At 45.3% G+C, this 18312-nt stretch overlaps 1 protein-coding gene across 1 annotated transcript in view; it reads right to left on the bottom strand.

The window, feature by feature from the left end:
• ORC3 (origin recognition complex subunit 3) overlaps nt 1-18312 on the bottom strand; it is a 212760-nt gene that overhangs the window by 162942 nt on the left and 31506 nt on the right. The window contains exons 3-4 of the mRNA XM_086926601.1: nt 15714-15814; nt 6115-6259 (exon numbers count right to left, since the gene is read on the bottom strand). Coding sequence (XP_086782727.1) covers nt 6115-6259; nt 15714-15814 — 246 coding nt within the window. The remainder of the gene's footprint in view (nt 1-6114; nt 6260-15713; nt 15815-18312) is intronic.

Below are 18312 nucleotides of genomic sequence, written 5' to 3'. Positions count from 1 at the left end.
TCTTGAGGATGCAAAATGAAGCTGAGTCATGGGGCAGGAGGCCACTACTCCATCAGAACATTGACCATGCAAAGAAACCTAAAGTCGGAGTATGAGCAGGTTCACACCAGGTAGCAGAGGCAGGGAACATGTGCAGAGGTGCAGGAGGGCATAACATTGCCAAGCGTGCCTGAAGAATACCAGTATTTATTTATTTATTGTTGATGCACAGTTGGTAAAAAGCATTGCAGGTATGCAGATATAAAATATTTCATAGAAAATATAAATTATGTCATATAAAAGAGCTTGATGGTATTACAATAGAGTATTTTATTATATTATAGCAAGGGGGTTCACCCAGACATAGTCACTGGGACCTGGGTAGTTACAGTACTGAGAAAAAGGGGTCCCAGTGTGAAATTCGCAATAAACACACAGTAATCAAAAAATTAGGGACACAATAAATGAATCTACACTGTTTTAATTCACAATGTAGATATATTAGTTAGATGTAGTATATGATAGTACACAATCAAAGGGTTGTAAGGTGCCCCAAGGGAAAAGGGGAAGTGATAAGGTGAGGATAGTGTGAGTAGGGAATCGTGACAATAAAATCAAATCAACTAAATACCGTAAATGCCTTTGAATGTCAATTTCAATTTACACAAACAAAAGACCAAAGGTTCAATGCATCACTCGGCACTTGTAGTTCTGGCGTGAAGCTGATAGGCAAAGAGCAATTGTCTGACAATTGCTCTTTGCCTCTCAGCTTCACGCCAGAACTACAACATTAGTGTACTATGTGCAGCATGATTTTTGCCGAGTGATGCTTTGAACCTTTGGTCTTTTGTGTGTAGTACAGAGTACATTTTCACAATAAAGTTACATGCTGGACACTCCTGAATGTTCTAATTGTTTCTAGCCAAAGTAACTTTCTGAGTAAGCTTTAGACTGCTCTGCCTCATTAGCTTGAGGGGAAATTAATAAAAGGTTAGTTGGCACTCAGTATTATTTACAATTATAAGGTGGCCCCAGAACACCAGAGGTAAAAAGCTGCCACAGACACAGTTGGCACCCAGGGCCTTTGACCCAGTTCCCCAGTAAGATTACTATGTATCGTTTTATAGATTGGTGGGATAATGTAATAGATATATGTCAATTAAAAAAGCACCTTAAATGAAGAGATTTTACTTGCGATCATGGCTTCTTTATTGGACAACACAGTACCTACCCCTATCCTCAGTGGAATCAAGAGTAATGCCTGAAGCAGGCAGGGCCAGCGGAGGAGACCACTGGTCTCCAAACTGCATGCAAGTGTGCTATTCTGCACCTGGACAGCTTCCCTGACTTAGAATATTTGGCATGTAACACCCCCCCCCCCCGCCCCCCCACCACACACCTACACATTCCACATCTCACTGACCATTTGCTACTCCCTTTTCTGTTTAGAGAAGAAAGACTAGTGCTAGTAGACTGGGGACTAAGAAAGAGAAAATAACACTTTCTGAATTCGCTAAGCATTCCATCAGTGGTGACACCTTCTTGTCACTACTGACCCTCTGGTGCCCGTACCTCTTATTGTTTAGACTTTGAGCAACCACTACAGCAAAAGCCATGGGAAATGGCATGCTAAAAACATGATGCCCCAAGGCAGCTACACTTAAGACTACAGATACATCTACCACCAGAGGAAAATGCTGAAGCTGCAGCTGCTGTTGAGTGGAAGGCAAGAAAATTGACTGAACTGGGTTAAGAACCTTGAAACCGCACCTGGACACTGCCTGGAGTGCGCCCTGACTTCCAAGTGGTTCCCCACCTGTCATGGGCACTTGAATGTGGTGCTAGAGGTGCTACAACAGCATAGTACTGCATAAATACTTTACAAATTACCTCCAAGTTAAGCCTGACTGCTTTTGTGCCAAGCTACCAGAGGGTTAAGCACAGGTTAATTTAGTGACTTTTTGTGGTTCACCTGGACAAGGATGTGACTGTTGCTTGAGAAGGGCTTACATCCCTCAACCAACAACCTAATTTCTCACACATAAAATATGAACATGAAATTAAAATAATTCAACAAAACAGGACAGGAGAAGGCAAAAGGTTTAAGGAAAGACTACCCGAAGGCGGACAGGTCTAACAATATGTGGATAGGTGCAGTCCCTTAAGTGAAACATAGTTTAACAACTATTTATTGTTTCAATGCTTTTGACTGTCTTTATAACTCTACTTCCAGACATGTGCCTCACGGTTGATTGTCACAATCGTACCAATGGCATACTCCATGAATTATAAGGCAATGATAAATACACAGATGAAACTAGGCTTTTTACCATCCAGATGACGGAAGATCTTGGGCTCTCTGGAAAACTCAGAAGTGTAAGACACCCCACTGCACTCTAGACAACAGGGGATCAAGTTGGGCCTTAGGCTAGTACAGTTCAAGTAACAGCATGCATTCAATTATAGAAAACGCCACACCCTGTATGACAATCAAATGCAGTGCTGTTCTTGAGAAGAGGGCACCTTCTTCCATCACCTTCTTCCATATACTATTTCACTGCTCGAGTCAAGCACCATCCTGGGACAATTTGGGGGGACTAGGGGACAATGGGTTCTGCAGGGAGCGGGGGGAAGGAAGCAAACATCACAAACTATTTAAAATTATCATTCAGTTTAAAGCCAAGGAAGCACTACCTTCCAAGGTGCTGCAATGTTTGGATTACACTGGGATTGGTGGTGGTGGGTTTTGATAATGTCTAGAAATGGGGTACTGTCCCCCCCCCCCCCCCTGCCCTCCCCCAGACGTAGACACATGGCATTGCAACACTGATTGATGCATGGCTGCATAAAATGTGTTTTATAAGACCAGGGCATATCCCCCTGCCGAGGTCTGGAATATCTGGGAATCTGTGGCTCCAATTTCTGCTCCTCATGTCAAATTATACACCAATATCCCCTTCTTGTCTCTCACTACTATCACCTAAGGTAAGAAATACTATGATGATTTGTACACTAGACTTGGTGCTCAGAGAATCTTTTTAGTCTTTGTTGTAAATCGTACCTTGTTAGAATTTACATGCCATGTGTACAGAGGAAGAGGGCGAAAAAATATGCTCAAAAACCAATAAAGAAAATATTTATTTTGTTAAAAAAAAAACAGGGGGATTGAGTAAACCCACATTTGCGTGAGAAATCAAAGAGTCAAGGCCCATCAAGTGAGGTAAAGAGGCATACTAGGTGAATAAAAGCATAGCCGGAGGAAAAGGAGCACACTATGGAAAGCGAGTGGGGTGTATGTGCTGCACAGACAGATGGGAGGAATTGGGATGCAGTGACTTTAGGGAGACAAGTAGATGGTAATTTGCATGACACCGCTGTCTCCTTTTCTGCGGTACAGTGCCGCAAATCAATCCCCCCGATGTGCTAGTCTTTCCTATGACAGACTGGGACAAGAAAAGCAGAATAACTGCATATTATGTGACACTAGTCCAGAAATCCTATGTCAAGTCAAGTCAAGTCAGGTAATTTATATAGCGCGCTACATACCCAGAGGGTCTCAAGGCGCTTGAGGAAGGGTGGGGAATTACTTGTCGAATATCCAAGTTTTAAGTTGGTTTCTGAATGCTAGGTGGCTCTGAGTGAGGCGAAGGTGAGTGGAAAGTGAGTTCCAGGTTTTAGCTGCCAGGTAGGAGAAGGATCTACCTCCCATGGTGGTTTTGTTGATGCGAGGTACAGTAGCGAGGGCTTGGTTGGAGGATCGTAGCTGGCGGGAGGGGGTGTAGAAGGAAAGTCGTGTGTTGAGGCATTCGGGTCCAAGTTCGTACAGAGCTTTGTGCGCGTGGGTTAGGAGGCGGAAAGTAATCCTCTTATTGACGGGGAGCCAGTGGAGGTTTTTCAGGTGACCAGAGATATGGTTTTTACGCGGGATGTCTAGTATGAGTCTGGCTGAAGCGTTCTGGATGCGTTGGAGTTTTTTCTGGAGTTTTGCGGTGGTACCGGCGTATAGGGTGTTTCCGTAGTCCAGGCGACTCGTGACCAGTGCGTGGGTGACTGTTTTTCTAGTTTCGGTGGGGATCCTGCGAAATGTTTTTTTGAGCATGCGAAGAATGTTGAAGCAAGATGATGAGACGGCGTTGACTTGTCTGTTCATAGAGAGTGAGGAGTCCAGGATGACGCCCAGGTTACGTGAGTGGTCCGTCGGGATGGGTGCTTTTCCAAGGGCCTCTGGCCACCAAGAGTCATCCCAGGCGGAGGGGGAGGTACCCAGGATAAGGACTTCTGTTTTGTCTGAGTTCAGTTTCAGACGGCTGTGCTGCATCCACTCGGCTACTTCTTTCATTCCTTCATGCAGGTTGGTTTTGGCAGTGTTAGGGTCTCTGGTGAGTGATAGGATCAGTTGAGTGTCATCGGCGTAGGAGATGATGTTGAGGTTGTGTTGGCGTGCGATGGCCGCGAGGGGGCTCATGTATACGTTGAAGAGGGTGGGGCTGAGTGAAGATCCTTGTGGCACGCCGCAAATGACTTCAGTGGCCTCTGACTTGAATGGTGGGAGGCGGACTCTCTGGGTTCTTCCGGTGAGGAACGAGGTGATCCATTCCAGTGCTTTTCCATGGATTCAGATGTTAATGAGGCGCTGTAATAGGGTGCTATGACATACTGTGTCGAAGGCTGCGGAGAGGTCGAGGAGGATGAGGGCGAATGCGTCTCCATTGTCCAGTAGAGTTCGAATGTCGTCTGTTGCTGCGATGAGGGCGGTCTCCGTGCTGTGTTTGGCTCGGAAGCCGGGCTGTGAGGAGTCGAGGGATTTGTTGGTTTCGAGGAAGGCGGCGAGCTGGTTGTTGACAGCTTTCTCTAGAACTTTGGCCGGGAATGGAAGGAGCGAGATGGGGCGGTAGTTTTTGAGTTCGGTGGGGTCAGCTGTGGGTTTTTTCAGAAGGGCGCTGAGTTCTGCGTGTTTCCAGCTTTCCGGGAAGGTGGCGGAGTTGAGGGAGCAGTTGATGACGTCTCGGAGGTGTGGTGCTATGATGGAGTCTGCTTTGTTGAAGATGTGGTGAGGGCATGGGTCTGTGGGGGATCCTGAGTGGATGGAGTTCATCAGGCGGATGGTGTCCTCAGTGGAGATTGTGTTCCAGTCATTAAGGATGTTCAGGGGGGGGTGAAGGTGTGGCAGAAGGATGGGTGGGTTGATCTCCGGGTTGGTTGTCGAAGCTGTTATGGATGTCTGCGATTTTGTTGTGGAAGAATGAAGCTAGGGAGTCGCAGAGGGCTTGAGAAGGGGTGATGTCGTTGGAGTTTGCCGAGGGGTTGGTAAATTCTTTGACGATGTTGAATAATTCCTTGCTGTTGTGGGCGTTGTTATCTAGTCGGTCTTTGAATGCGGCTTTCTTGACAGACCGGATAAGTTGGTGGTGTGTGCGGGTGGCGTTTTTGAAGGCGTCCCTGGTGCTGGTGTTTGGGTCTTTTTTCCAGGCCTTCGAGGGAGCACCAGAGTTTCTTAGAATTCTTAAGATCATCGTTGAACCAGGGGGCGTTTTTGCTGCCTAGTTTGATTTGACGTTTTTTCAACGGTGCTAGGATGTCGGCGCTGTTGGATAGCCATTGGGTGAGGTTAATGGCTGCTTGGTCGGGGTTTGAGGAGTGGGTAGGGGGGTTTTGGAGAAGCGATGAGGAGATCTGGTCGATGGTACAATACAGCTTGTCAATTCCAGTGCTAGGAAAATCACTGGGAAGCTTTTCTCTAGGTGTGACCTAAAATGCACAACCCTTTGGTCACACCTTGGCAAGCAAACTCTTGTGTCAAACAGATCCCAACTACAAATAAATAACATGTACAGTAAACAGTGTGCTGCTGAGCTATGCAAACTTGAATAGAATAAATCATACAACTACATTAAAATAGACGTTCCTATGAAGCCGCAGCTGTTACAGATCACCTTGCACCCAAGAGAAGGGGTCAGATCGATGTACCAAAGTCACATCTCTGAAAAGAAGGGTGAGAAACCTAAGCGTATGAATTTGTTACAACCCTTAAAGAAAAACAACAACTATGTACTTCCTGACATCTACATTGTATTTGTCTCATGGAAGAAGTACTTTACAATCTCAACCATTAACAGTGAAAAAACACTTGCATACCCAATACGAGTGCTGCTGTAGGGATTTCACTGGATCGCATGCGGCTACTCCATTCATTTTTCGTCTCTTGAAATTCAGAATGTGACTGCCTGAAAAACTCGATCAAGCCATCAAACAGTTTTTTGTTCAAGTCCTCCTGGAGTTGCTACAGCAGCAGAAAAACACACAATTAGATGCATCACATATAAAAGGAGGTTAAAATCCAAATGCCCCAGACCAACGACTGTATATTTCACCTAAAACAATGAAATGCGAAAGTCAATAGCCAGAATGAAGGTAGTGTTACTGATGACATGTGTTTTTTGTTAACCAGTTACAAGATTTTCACCTATTGTAAAGGAAAAGTAGACTTGAGTGCAAGTCTGACACTACTGAGCCAGATGATGGTAGTGGCGCTATCTAGCTATGCCATCTGAGAGCAACATAATGCTCACTGGGAATACTTCAGTCTAGTTCTCGCCCCATGAAAAACATGAAGGTGAGTGGGCACCCACTTCATACCTCATCAGATGGCTGGCTGGTGTAAGTGGAAGTGGGCTATGAGAAGAACTGAGATCTGAAAAGAAGACAGTAAACAAAAAAGACAGTCATGCAGATTGGTCGTTGCGACCTCTGTAACGTTGGAATTTGATCAAAAACACTGGTTACATGTCAGGTTATGACACTTTGGTAAGACAGCTGATACTTTAATAATTGTTTGTGTACAATCTTTTGCATTTTTTAACATGGCAATTCTGCTTCAGTGTGCTTCAGTAAACCTTTACAAATGGTTAGGGAACTGCAAACCTTTGTAGTGCTCATCATTTTCATTAAGGATATCCAACTATCCAAAGCCTTATTAAGAACCATGGAATTTTGAAATAAGTATACAAGAAGTGAAAGTAATGAAGAAAGCATTATTAGATCTCTTATAAAATCATTGAAAAATTAGACATGGCAACATCAAATTTAGCAAGGCCAACAGTAAGGCCATAGGGGGAATGTAGAAAGAGTGAATAATATGAGAAGAGACCGAACCAATTTCCCTAAAAACAACTTTCACTGCAGCACTGTCATGGTAGGTTTACAACACTGATCAAACCCCTGTATAAAGCAGTATCTTGCATATCAGTCTACAGATACACACTAAGAATCAGGAACACAGCTCTCAAAACACAACTGCCTGGATTTTCAGGGTTTTTAGCTTCCTCCACTAAACTGGAGGTTCTCTCCAGTTACACACTCTAGTGATGGCATTCGTCAACACTCATTTTATTACACCTTTTATTACCAATAAAAAGATACCATACATCATATGAAAAACAATATTCCCTTAATCATTCATGGCCAATCAACAAGTTTACATCCATAATCATCAATCCCCACTTCCCTCCCACAGGAAGAACCAGTCTGAATCACTTATCTGTATTCAAGGTGAATGCGCCAGGGCTTCTGCCCACATGGCTCCAGATGTATACACCTATATTGGCAACAGACTTTCCAAATGTTTTGGTGTTTCTGTTGGCAACCTCTGGCCAAGAGTGTGGGCCTCTAGACTCATGCAACGATCCAGTTGAGTCCTTTCAGCATTTAGTAATGTTTCTCTTAGCAACCAAGAGATTATCCTAACAGTGCCATCTTGTATCTACTGCTATCTAAATCCACACTGATATCTAAAGGAAACATTTGGGGGTCTGGAGAGAGTTGCTAACACTACAGAGCACGCCCTTCCAAAAAGGAGAAAACCACCCCACAATTCCAAACCATGTGAGTAATGTCTTCTTTTTGCATCATACATCTCAAACAGAGCTGCAAATCTACCAGCTCTATCCTCCATGGTCTATCCCACATAAAATAGGCATGATGTAGGTGCTTCATTCGTACCAAGCATTGCCTTAAACCCTAAAGCTACACAGTCCTTCTTGAGGGATTGAAGCTTTTGTATGACAAGGGTCTTGGAAGACGTATATCTTTTTGCCCCTTAATGTCAATGTTAGAAATGGGATCTCTGGTGAGCTAAGGCTTGCGCAAAAGCCAGGCAGAGACCACCACTCGTCAGGGCAAGGGAGTTATACGGCAAAGATAACCCCTGCTCACCCCGTTGGTAGCTTGGCACAAGCAGTCAGGCTTATCCCGGAGGCCATGAGTAAAAGGTTTGCGCAACACACTGTTATGTTATGTTACATATGTCACAGCAACAACATACTAGGCACACCACAAAAGGAACTCCACACAAGGTTATATCAAAAATAGCCTTTGTATTCTCCTAACACATCAGAATAGTAATCACATAATATACATTGTGCCACCTGGCACTAGGTAATATCTACAAGGGATTATGTACACCTGACGGGGCCAACTGGACCACAGTCAGTACCATCATAAAGTGAACTTAGTAAATGTAGGACATATCATAAACGTACAACCAGTAATCACTGTACTCAGCATCATCCTGCAACATAAACCATATTATGCACAGAATCACATTTAGGCGTGAAATACATTCTGCGCCAACCTCACCAGCATAAACACATTATGCAATCATCTCATAAGTCTAAACGCATTAGACCATAACCTCACCAGCATCAATACATTATGCAATAGCATATAAACAGAACTCTTAGATTAGGTAATAACCACCTAAACATAAATTATTGAATGCAAATTACCTCATAACTATAAACCACATTAGAAGCATAAATCATGGTGCATAACTCTCAGGACATGAATCACATTTCCTAGCACCATATAAATCACATAAGGGCCTGGCACCCTACAAACCTAACAGTCCCCCTGGCCAACTGGCTTTCTCAATGGGGCTCAAATGCCCTATGTCCAAAATGTCAGGGCTGCTGCCAAGGCAGAGCAATCCAAATTGCGCCATTGCGCTGGGGCAGAGGAGTGAATTTCACTCCTATATCTTTCAAACATGCCCCCAAAGAACTGTTGGCCTAAAGGTGGCAGCTGACGCTACTTGGCATGCAGCTGCAAAGCAAAAAAGGCCTGGCATCACTGTGCCCTCTCCTGTCCCTCTCAGGGACTCTTATTCAAATATGCGCAAAACGTTGCAGCTGCCCACTGTCGGGCGGGGCAGCTGGAAAGGAAATCAGCACTGGCACCACAACCAAAATGCCCCCTCAGGCGTTAACACAGGCACTCACTGTGCCCTCAGGAGTCATCTCTGGGACTTGGGACGCAAATGGGGCCAACGTTGCAGCTGTCCGCCACCGCGATCGGCACCACAAATGGAGTAGCCCTACTTACTGGGCTCCAGCGCAGGAATCCTCCCGTCTCCTCTCTTCACTGGTCACCCGTCGGTGTCTTCGACCTTCCTCCCCCTCTGCCAGGTGGGCCGAGGCTGAAACACCGCCATTGGAGCCTGCGAGGCTCCGTCCTCTCTCACCGGGGCTTCCTCTGGCCATCACCGCAGGACTCTTCCCCCGCTCACGGGAGCCCGGCACAGACTTCAGGCCATTCGCTGCAGCCCCCCCTCCACAGTACGGCGCGGGCACCTGTCTTCCGGTTTTGGTGCTCCCCGGGCCGCAACGGTGATCTCCTTGGCAAACGTGGGATGGGCACCCGCCATGATTAAAGACAACACCACATGCGGGGTGGGCACCGCCATTAAAGAATCCCAAACACGGCAATAACACGGGGTAGGCTCCCGACATTAGGATAACAGCAAAAAGCGGGGTGGGCACCCGCAAAAGGCACCATGATGCGGGGTGGGGACCTACTCGCTCCTCACAATTTGGGGGAATCCCTACGCTGGGGATTCCCTCTCTCTCTTCATGCAGCACCTCGCTGCAAAGCCCACGCGCTCCTCTGCTCCTAGAAATTCGAATATAGCGCTCACGAGGCACTTAGGAGCCACAGCTCCAACAGCAGAAAGTCCTGAAAGATCAAAGGGGCAATCCAGGGCCCAGGGAGGCAAACCCTCGTGGCAGTTCCTCGTGGGCCCAGCAGCAGCACACTCCAGCAGGCTTCAGGAACAGCACACCAGCATCATGGAAGAGAACATTTTCATGGGGTCACAGCCCCTATATTTATACCAACATTTCCTTTGTCTGTAGTGCAGGGCATAGGGAACCAGATGCAAATGGTTCAGGGGTGATTTGGAGCACTTTGTTTTGCAAGCTCCTCTTCCCCTTGGTCAGGTGGGGGCTAGGTGATAAGACACATCACAGGGGGCGGAGCCAACATTGTACAGGGCCGTCACAATCCTATTCAGAGTCAGGGGATTACTCCTCCCACTACTCCCAGCACAGATGTCCTATTCAGCCCACCGCTGACTCACCCTGCCCCGCCTGGAGCCCCACACACCTCCCAGCCCCTGTCACTCACAAGCCAGGCATGCAATTCACATTAGGCAGGCAGACACATAGCACATAGAAATGCCAACTTCTAAAGGTCACAAAGAAAGGAGATAGGTCCTTGGCGGGGCCGAGGGGGGGCTGGACCCTATATGAAGCTAGACAACAAAATGTGCCCCCTCCCTCAATTACTTCAATGTTAGGGACCCAATGAACACAAAAGTTAAATCAGGTCCGGTATATTTATTTATACCTTTTTTTTGGTGATTATTTCAAAAACTACTTTTTCATAGCAGATCAATAATACAACATACACAATTATTGACAACAAACATTAACCTACATTGACACAATGAAATTGACAAACTATATAAGAAGCAATGTGAAAAACAATTTCAAGTGTAACATCCCACAAATACTACAGTGCTGAACCATAAGCGTAACAATGAGACAATTTGATACAGACAAATCAGGAAAACGAAAACGAAAAAGGAGCCAATTCAATACAAGAGCACACAAGCGTGAGGCAATATATTTTAGTACACAGTTAATGTATATAGTTAGCTCTTGCTGGATTGCCGACGCGTTTCAAGTTTGGGCATGGGGTTTCCAAACTATCATCAGGGCTCTTGATTATGTTCTGAATGTTGGTAATGGGTTGGCCTGTGTGGGTTTCTATCAACGGACCGAATCCTTTATTCAGGGCTCAACCAAAATGACTTCATTGACAACACCACCCTTAAGTTGATCGATTTTGTAGCCAAAAGGGGGGGCTGGGGGGCAGAGGATTATCTTTACTTGTTAACCTTAAACGCTCTTTAGCTGGTGAGGCGACAGGGACTTCTACCTCGTGCCTTTTATTTAGGTCTTTGCAGCACACCTCGTCCCCACTCTACGGCCCCGGCCGGGGCTGTAAGGAATCACAGGAATGTGATTCCAGTCAGTGCTTCACAGACGCGAACAGTCGTTATCTTAGGAATCTTTTTCTTTTTCTTTAGCGGTGTAAACGCGATGCTTCTCTCTCGCTTGCTGAAAGCAGGAAAAAACTTTTTCAGCAAGCGAGAGAGAAGCATCGCGTTTACACCGCTAAAGAAAAAGAAAAAGATTCCTAAGATAACGACTGTTCGCGTCTGTGAAGCACTGACTGGAATCACATTCCTGTGATTCCTTACAGCCCCGGCCGGGGCCGTAGAGTGGGTACGAGGTGTGCTGCAAAGACCTAAATAAAAGGCACGAGGTAGAAGTCCCTGTCGCCTCACCAGCTAAAGAGCGTTTAAGGTTAACAAGTAAAGATAATCCTCCGCCCCCCAGCCCCCCCTTTTGGCTACAAAATCGATCAACTTAAGGGTGGTGTTGTCAATGAAGTCATTTTGGTTGAGCCCTGAATAAAGGATTCGGTCCGTTGATAGAAACCCACACAGGCCAACCCATTACCAACATTCAGAACATAATCAAGAGCCCTGATGATAGTTTGGAAACCCCATGCCCAAACTTGAAACGCGTCGGCAATCCAGCAAGAGCTAACTATATACATTAACTGTGTACTAAAATATATTGCCTCACGCTTGTGTGCTCTTGTATTGAATTGGCTCTTTTTTCGTTTTCGTTTTCCTGATTTGTCTGTATCAAATTGTCTCATTGTTACGCTTATGGTTCAGCACTGTAGTATTTGTGGGATGTTACACTTGAAATTGTTTTTCACATTGCTTCTTATATAGTTTGTCAATTTCATTGTGTCAATGTAGGTTAATGTTTGTTGTCAATAATTGTGTATGTTGTATTATTGATCTGCTATGAAAAAGTAGTTTTTGAAATAATCACCAAAAAAAAGGTATAAATAAATATACCGGACCTGATTTAACTTTTGTGTTCATTGGGTCCCTAACATTGAAGTAATTGAGGGAGGGGGCACATTTTGTTGTCTAACTTCTAAAGGTGGCATTACTCCCATAGTAATAATACATATACGCACACCATTGCGCAGCATTTATTCTCACAATTTCATGTATACCAAACTCGACCATTCTGCTCCTCCCATACCATGAATTACCACTAACACACTGATCAGGGAATCCCAATGCATTCCTATGGGAGGGCAGGCCAATCTCACCACCGTGACACAGGGAGCGCACGCACTTTACACTTGACCACAGTGCTAGAGTGCCCAGAGGCCTAAAACCACCAACACCAGGTAACAGAAAAAGGCTAGGAGAATGCAAAAAGTTTTGGGGTGAACCTGCCAAAAAGGGCCAAGTCCAACAGTCAACAGTTTTCCTCACCAAATTTTTTGTAAGTTCCTCGTTTGTTCTAGGGGATTCCTGATCCAGTAGGACAGTGTCCATGGCAATTAACCTTTTTACCTTGCCCTATAGTGTAAATTATGACAACCTGGTGAATGTCCTTTATAAAAGAGTGGAGCTCCTCCAAAGCTCTTTGACTTTAAGAATATTCCAAAAGAGGAGGAGCTTCGCACGCATCCAAGATGGCGGCGTGAGCTTAGGGCTCGCGAGACCCCCGTCGCCCCCAAATATATCCTGTTGTTCATCCTGTTCACTGTAGCGTGCTTCTTGTTGCGGAACTGAAGTAGTATCAGACGCTGAAAATCGCATCCCGACCGTGCCCCGGAATCCAGAGTTGGAGAGTTGGGAAGTTTGCGGCCTGTCTATCTCGGATGTCTGGAGCTTGGGTTGGCATTGTGCCCGAGGTGCAGTGCGACAACAACGGCACAAGGCACCGGAAGTGAGCGGCCCGGCCTCGCGACTGGATTTGGTTTCACTTCTGATTTGCCCAGGGGCTCTTGGCGATCCTGCCGGGGTGTGCTCCAGATGATCGGAAACCCTAAGCGGCAACGGTGGGCCATATTGTGAGGACATGTTAACAAAGTGTAAGCCTGTGGAATTGAAACCGAGGATTTTGTGAGGACGTCGCGCCAGTGAGGGTGCTGAGGCCTGGGGTCTTTGCAGATTATTGGACACAACAGAACTATAGACGGTGAGCAGAGTATCCTAAAGATTCTAAAGAGTCGAGAGCAAAAGACTTGATATTGGCCCAACTATAACGATTATATAGCACTGCCACCCCGAGTCGGAGGACGAGTATAGGATTGTCCCAAAATGGCGACCAAACCGGAGGGGGATAAACGGCAATCGAAGAACACTAGAGGGGCAAGATATACCCAATCCAACAACATGGGCCGATATGCGGAATCCAAGGGGTCACCTAATGGACTGGGGAAGTCACAAGAAGGGGCAAAAGAAACCTCTGCCCTGGAAGTGGAGCCTACGCTACAAGATGTGATGGCCGCCATTGATGGGGTCAAGTCCTCTCTCGGGCAGAAGATGGAGACTCCGGCTCATAAACTGGACACTGTGTTTATTGGAGGTTAACTTGATCCGAGCGGACCTCACGAAAACGAATGAGAAGGTGAAATCTCTGGACATTAAGACAGCCAGTCTGACGGACGATGTAACAGAATTACAATCGGAAGTTCGGACTCGGAGGGCCTCGAATGAACTGGTTATTCGTCGACTGGAGGACTTTGAAGGGCGGGCCCGAAGGAATAACGTACACGTTATTGGAGTGCCGGAAAAGGCGGAGGGGCAAGCTGCAGATCTCTTCGTGGAGGATATCATAACCAACCATCTTAAGCCCAAAGGCCAGGGGAATGTCTTTACCATGGTGAGAGCACACAGAATTCCTGGAGGAAGGCCGTGAGTCGGTGCCCCTCCCCGGCCCTTGATAGCGAGGATATTCAATTTTAGGGACAGGGATGCGATCCTACAGGCCTCAAGATCTGGGGGCCCCTTGAAGTACGAGAACTCATCCATCAGCTTTTTCCCCGGACTTCACGCAGGCAGTCCAGAAGAATTTTCCAAAATAGATCCAACGTCCTTACCCACATGGAGATATACAACTGCCCTAACACCTTTACTATTTAGGCTCTTATTGCATTTTTGAGGTCTTTGATTTTATTCTCCAAAGTGAACATGGAGAAAAAGGCATATTCTTAAAAAGACTTGTTGCTGGGTAGCCCCCTGCTGTTTTCGAGTCAGTAAGTCCATGTATCTATTCCTGCTGTTCTGTTTCTGAACTTCACTTTCTGCACTGTCCACTCTGGAACTAATTTGCCCCAAGGAGGAGTATACTGATGTGACTTTATTGTAGGTAAAATATGAGGAGCTATTGTCCTATGAAAGCAGGGCAGTCTCTTCCTCTTACTTTCAGTTGCTCAGGCAGCCAATAAGAAAATGTGGTTTGGAACTGCGCATGGTGTACTGGCAAGTTTATGGGTGAAGGGAGGCGTAATCAGAATGCTCCTTACCCAAGCACTTGCTGTGGAGTTAGCATGCGCTCTGCTTTGTCAAACCATGTTCAGAACTTAATCCACTTATACGGCTTTGTCAACTCTGCAGCATGCTGGGATGTAAATAGGTCCTATTCTTTAGGAACTACCATATTTACAGAGAGAATTAACAAGTGCAACTTTCACCACCTCGGGTCCCGCTCAGCAATGTTACAGCCTCAGAAGTACCATCTTGAGAATGTGGCTCAAGCATCTTTAAGGGGGAACTCCTCTCGGTTGTCTCAAGATCAGCAAGCAATGGCATCAAAGGAGCGTCAAAGGAGCCCACCACTTTCTGCATCTCATTCATCAACGCAGTTGCTTAGGCACTCAGTTAGTCCCTGAGCACTGCCTCAAAGACGTAATCCTGCCACAGCTCGATAGGAAACAGATCATCAAGAACATTGCAGGTTCAATTACACATTCAAAATTATTCTCAAGTGATTTCTTCTGGTTTTCTTTTAATTCCAATGTGGAAACAAGATCATGGATTCCCATTTTTTAATGACCTTAAAATAAAAATTCATCCCAGGTTGGTGAAATTCTGGTCAGATGGCAGTCCTTTACAATCTGGAAGGGGGACAATGCCTTTTATGAAGATTAATGACTGTTCTCAACTGGTAATGGATGCCTTTGCTGAAGCCTGCACTTCACTGATAGCAGGGCTGCGATCAACAGGCAGAGTGAAGGGCCTACATTTCTATTTGGTGCTCTACTAAGCTCCTTTTCATTCTCATACTCCTGAGGTTTCACTCATCAATGAAAGAAGCATCACACTATAGGAGAAACATGTCATAACCTTTACAGCTCACTCATGCTATTTTATATGACCCAGTGCTGTTTTGTGACTGGAATCTCTTCTTCCTGACTTTACTTACGCTTTCCTCCATTTGAACTCCCTTTAATGTTAACTACACAGAAAACATACTGTTAAACTGTTCATATTGAGTCACAACAACTCTTACCTCGGTTTCTTTTTTCATCCGGTGCCATAGTCCTTGGTAGGCTTCAAATCGTATCCTGCTGTCCTCTGAATCTGTATCCTGGCTCTTGTTAAAGTAGTCAGCTTCCAAAAAAAATATCAAACAAACAGGAAACATTTATCTTTCCATTACTTTTTAGACATGAATAGAATCCTTTACACGAATCGAGCAATATTCCAGTCACTGGAGCGATAGCTTCTCTAAGTCTCACTAATTTGCTTCCAGGATGTGGGAGCAAGTACCAAGCCAATCACTACCAGTGTGCTCAGGGATAGCTGGTTGATGCAGCAGAGACAAAACAAATGTTACTCAAACCACTGAGGAGAAGGTTCAAACACAAAACACTAGAAGACTCCACTGACAACAATTGAGTAAAAAACACAAAACAAAAGCATTGGTGGGAAACAGAAACATTCACAGAATGAGCAGTGAAAGCATTCTGGAAAACACACAACAGATCTTTTGTGGGTTCATGATTATTTCACTACAGCACATTTCATAAAAACACCATTCATAGAAACAATGTTTTCAATAAAAAATAAAATGTTAAATCAGAATTTATCAAACTATTAAAACGGATATTTCAACTGACAACTGTTGGGAGAAAAACCTTTACATTTAACAACAGTGTGAATTTTAAATGAGTAACTTTCTTTTGAAATGATTTTAGTGGATCGTTTTAACACGCTTTTCAAAACTATCAAAAAACCTAAACCTTCCTTTAATCTTACATTTAATCCTAACAAACACCTTAACCTAACACTAACACATGCATGTTCCTAAACCTCACCCAAATCTTACTGCGATACTTGATAACAATTTTCCCGACTATTACATAACCCAAATTCTGATACAAATCTCGTGCTCTGCACCAATTGTTAACCTGGCCCCAATCATTCCTCGACCCTCCCTAAATTCTATACAAACCATAACCATAATTGAAGTGGCGGCCGCCACAAAACTCAAGTGGGGGGTGGGGGATGGGATGGGATGGATTAGGGAAACAATAAAAATAAAAAAACAACAATAAAACACTACTTACCTGTTCTGTCGCCAACGCTGCCGCCAGCCTCGGTGCTACTCTTCTCTTCTTATGGTATCCCAGCAGTCCCAGGACCACCAGCACAGTCCCCCACCCAATCCTGGCACTGCTCTCAATAGTATGAGAGCACCGCCAGGATTGGTCTGAGAGGCTTGATTTGCTGCTCAGACAGTGACTGGGAGTCTAGCTGTTTCTCCAACCTGGCTGTGCAACACAGCTGGGTGGGAGAAACCTAAGTGCTCATGATGGTTTGGCCGGGCTAAGACGGCCAGCCAAATTGGCAAGTGCACATTCAGTGCTGCATTTCTCATACCCTGCTGTCATCATGCCCCCCCCCCCCAGACTAGGCTGGCTCTAGCGGGGAAAGAAAAATGTTAATAAATTGGTTTCTCCTTCTTTCCGCGGGGGAAAGGGTTGACGCTCGTCCGCCATAGTGGAGAAGCAGCCGCTGCATAATTGTGACCTTAAACCAAGTCTAAGGCTAACCTTCACACAAACCTTGACCACTGCCCACATTTTATTAGTAGCCTTTACCCTCATCATGTCCTTAACACCCACCCCTTACCCTAATCTTAACTCTATCCTTATTATTCCATTTTATATCAAATGCATTTCGCAGATTGGAAAAACACAAAGAACAGTTTTTTTCAATTACAACCAGTGAGATGTGTTGGGGTTAATTAAAAATATACTTGTTTACAAGTTTGCACTTACCAGAACCCTATTGTCATGTCGCTCACATTGCGAAGTGTCGGATTTTATGGCAATACACCAGATTCACCCCTTTCCTGTGCACTAAAGTTTAACTCTCATGCCCAAAAAGGTAATCTGCTAGTGCAAATACCCTCATCCTGCACCACCCAACGTGTGGACTTTTACACCCTCAGATAGAAAGTTGTGCTGCTGACAAGCTGTGAACTAATAGATTGTCAACTGTACTAAGCTTAAGGCAAGGAACAGAAAGGGGTTTTATGGGAATATAAAGAGTGATCACGTAAAGTGTGGGTAATGCCCACATTTTAAATTTTTTTATTTATGTTCACAAACATAAAGCACACTTTTTGCATAGTGTTTTCCACTCGGAAAACATGCACAAAACTATCCCTGCAAAAGACACAGGTAACAGAGTGCCTAGGATGGGACAGGGAAGGTAAGACCACCAAATTAGAGGGAGATTTCGAGAGAAGGATCATTCCAGATGGAGGAATATTCTCTCAGTAGAGACAAAAAAAGTAAAAAAGTATATTGTGGTATGCAAGTACAAACCCACAATACTTATTCCTGCAGACTGTCCACGTTCCAGTCTGTGCCAGTCTGTGTGTCTTAAGTAGCATGGAAATTAAAATATATCAGGGGAGGAGCTTCGCGCGAGTCCAAGATGGCCGCGTGAGCTTAGTGCTCCCGAGACCCCCGCCGCCCCCGGAGATATCCTGCTGAAAATCCTGTGCCCTGAAGGCAGAAACCTGTAACGGAAGACAAGCGGTGCCGGGCGCTGTGTTCCGCGTCCCGTTCCGATGCCGAGGGCCGGAGAAATATCGC

The sequence above is a fragment of the Lissotriton vulgaris genome, chromosome 6 (assembly GCF_964263255.1).
Source record: "Lissotriton vulgaris chromosome 6, aLisVul1.2, whole genome shotgun sequence".
NCBI lineage: Eukaryota > Metazoa > Chordata > Amphibia > Caudata > Salamandridae > Lissotriton > Lissotriton vulgaris.
The sequence above is the reverse complement of the archived record's forward strand: the minus strand, read 5'-3'. Positions and strand labels throughout refer to the sequence as shown.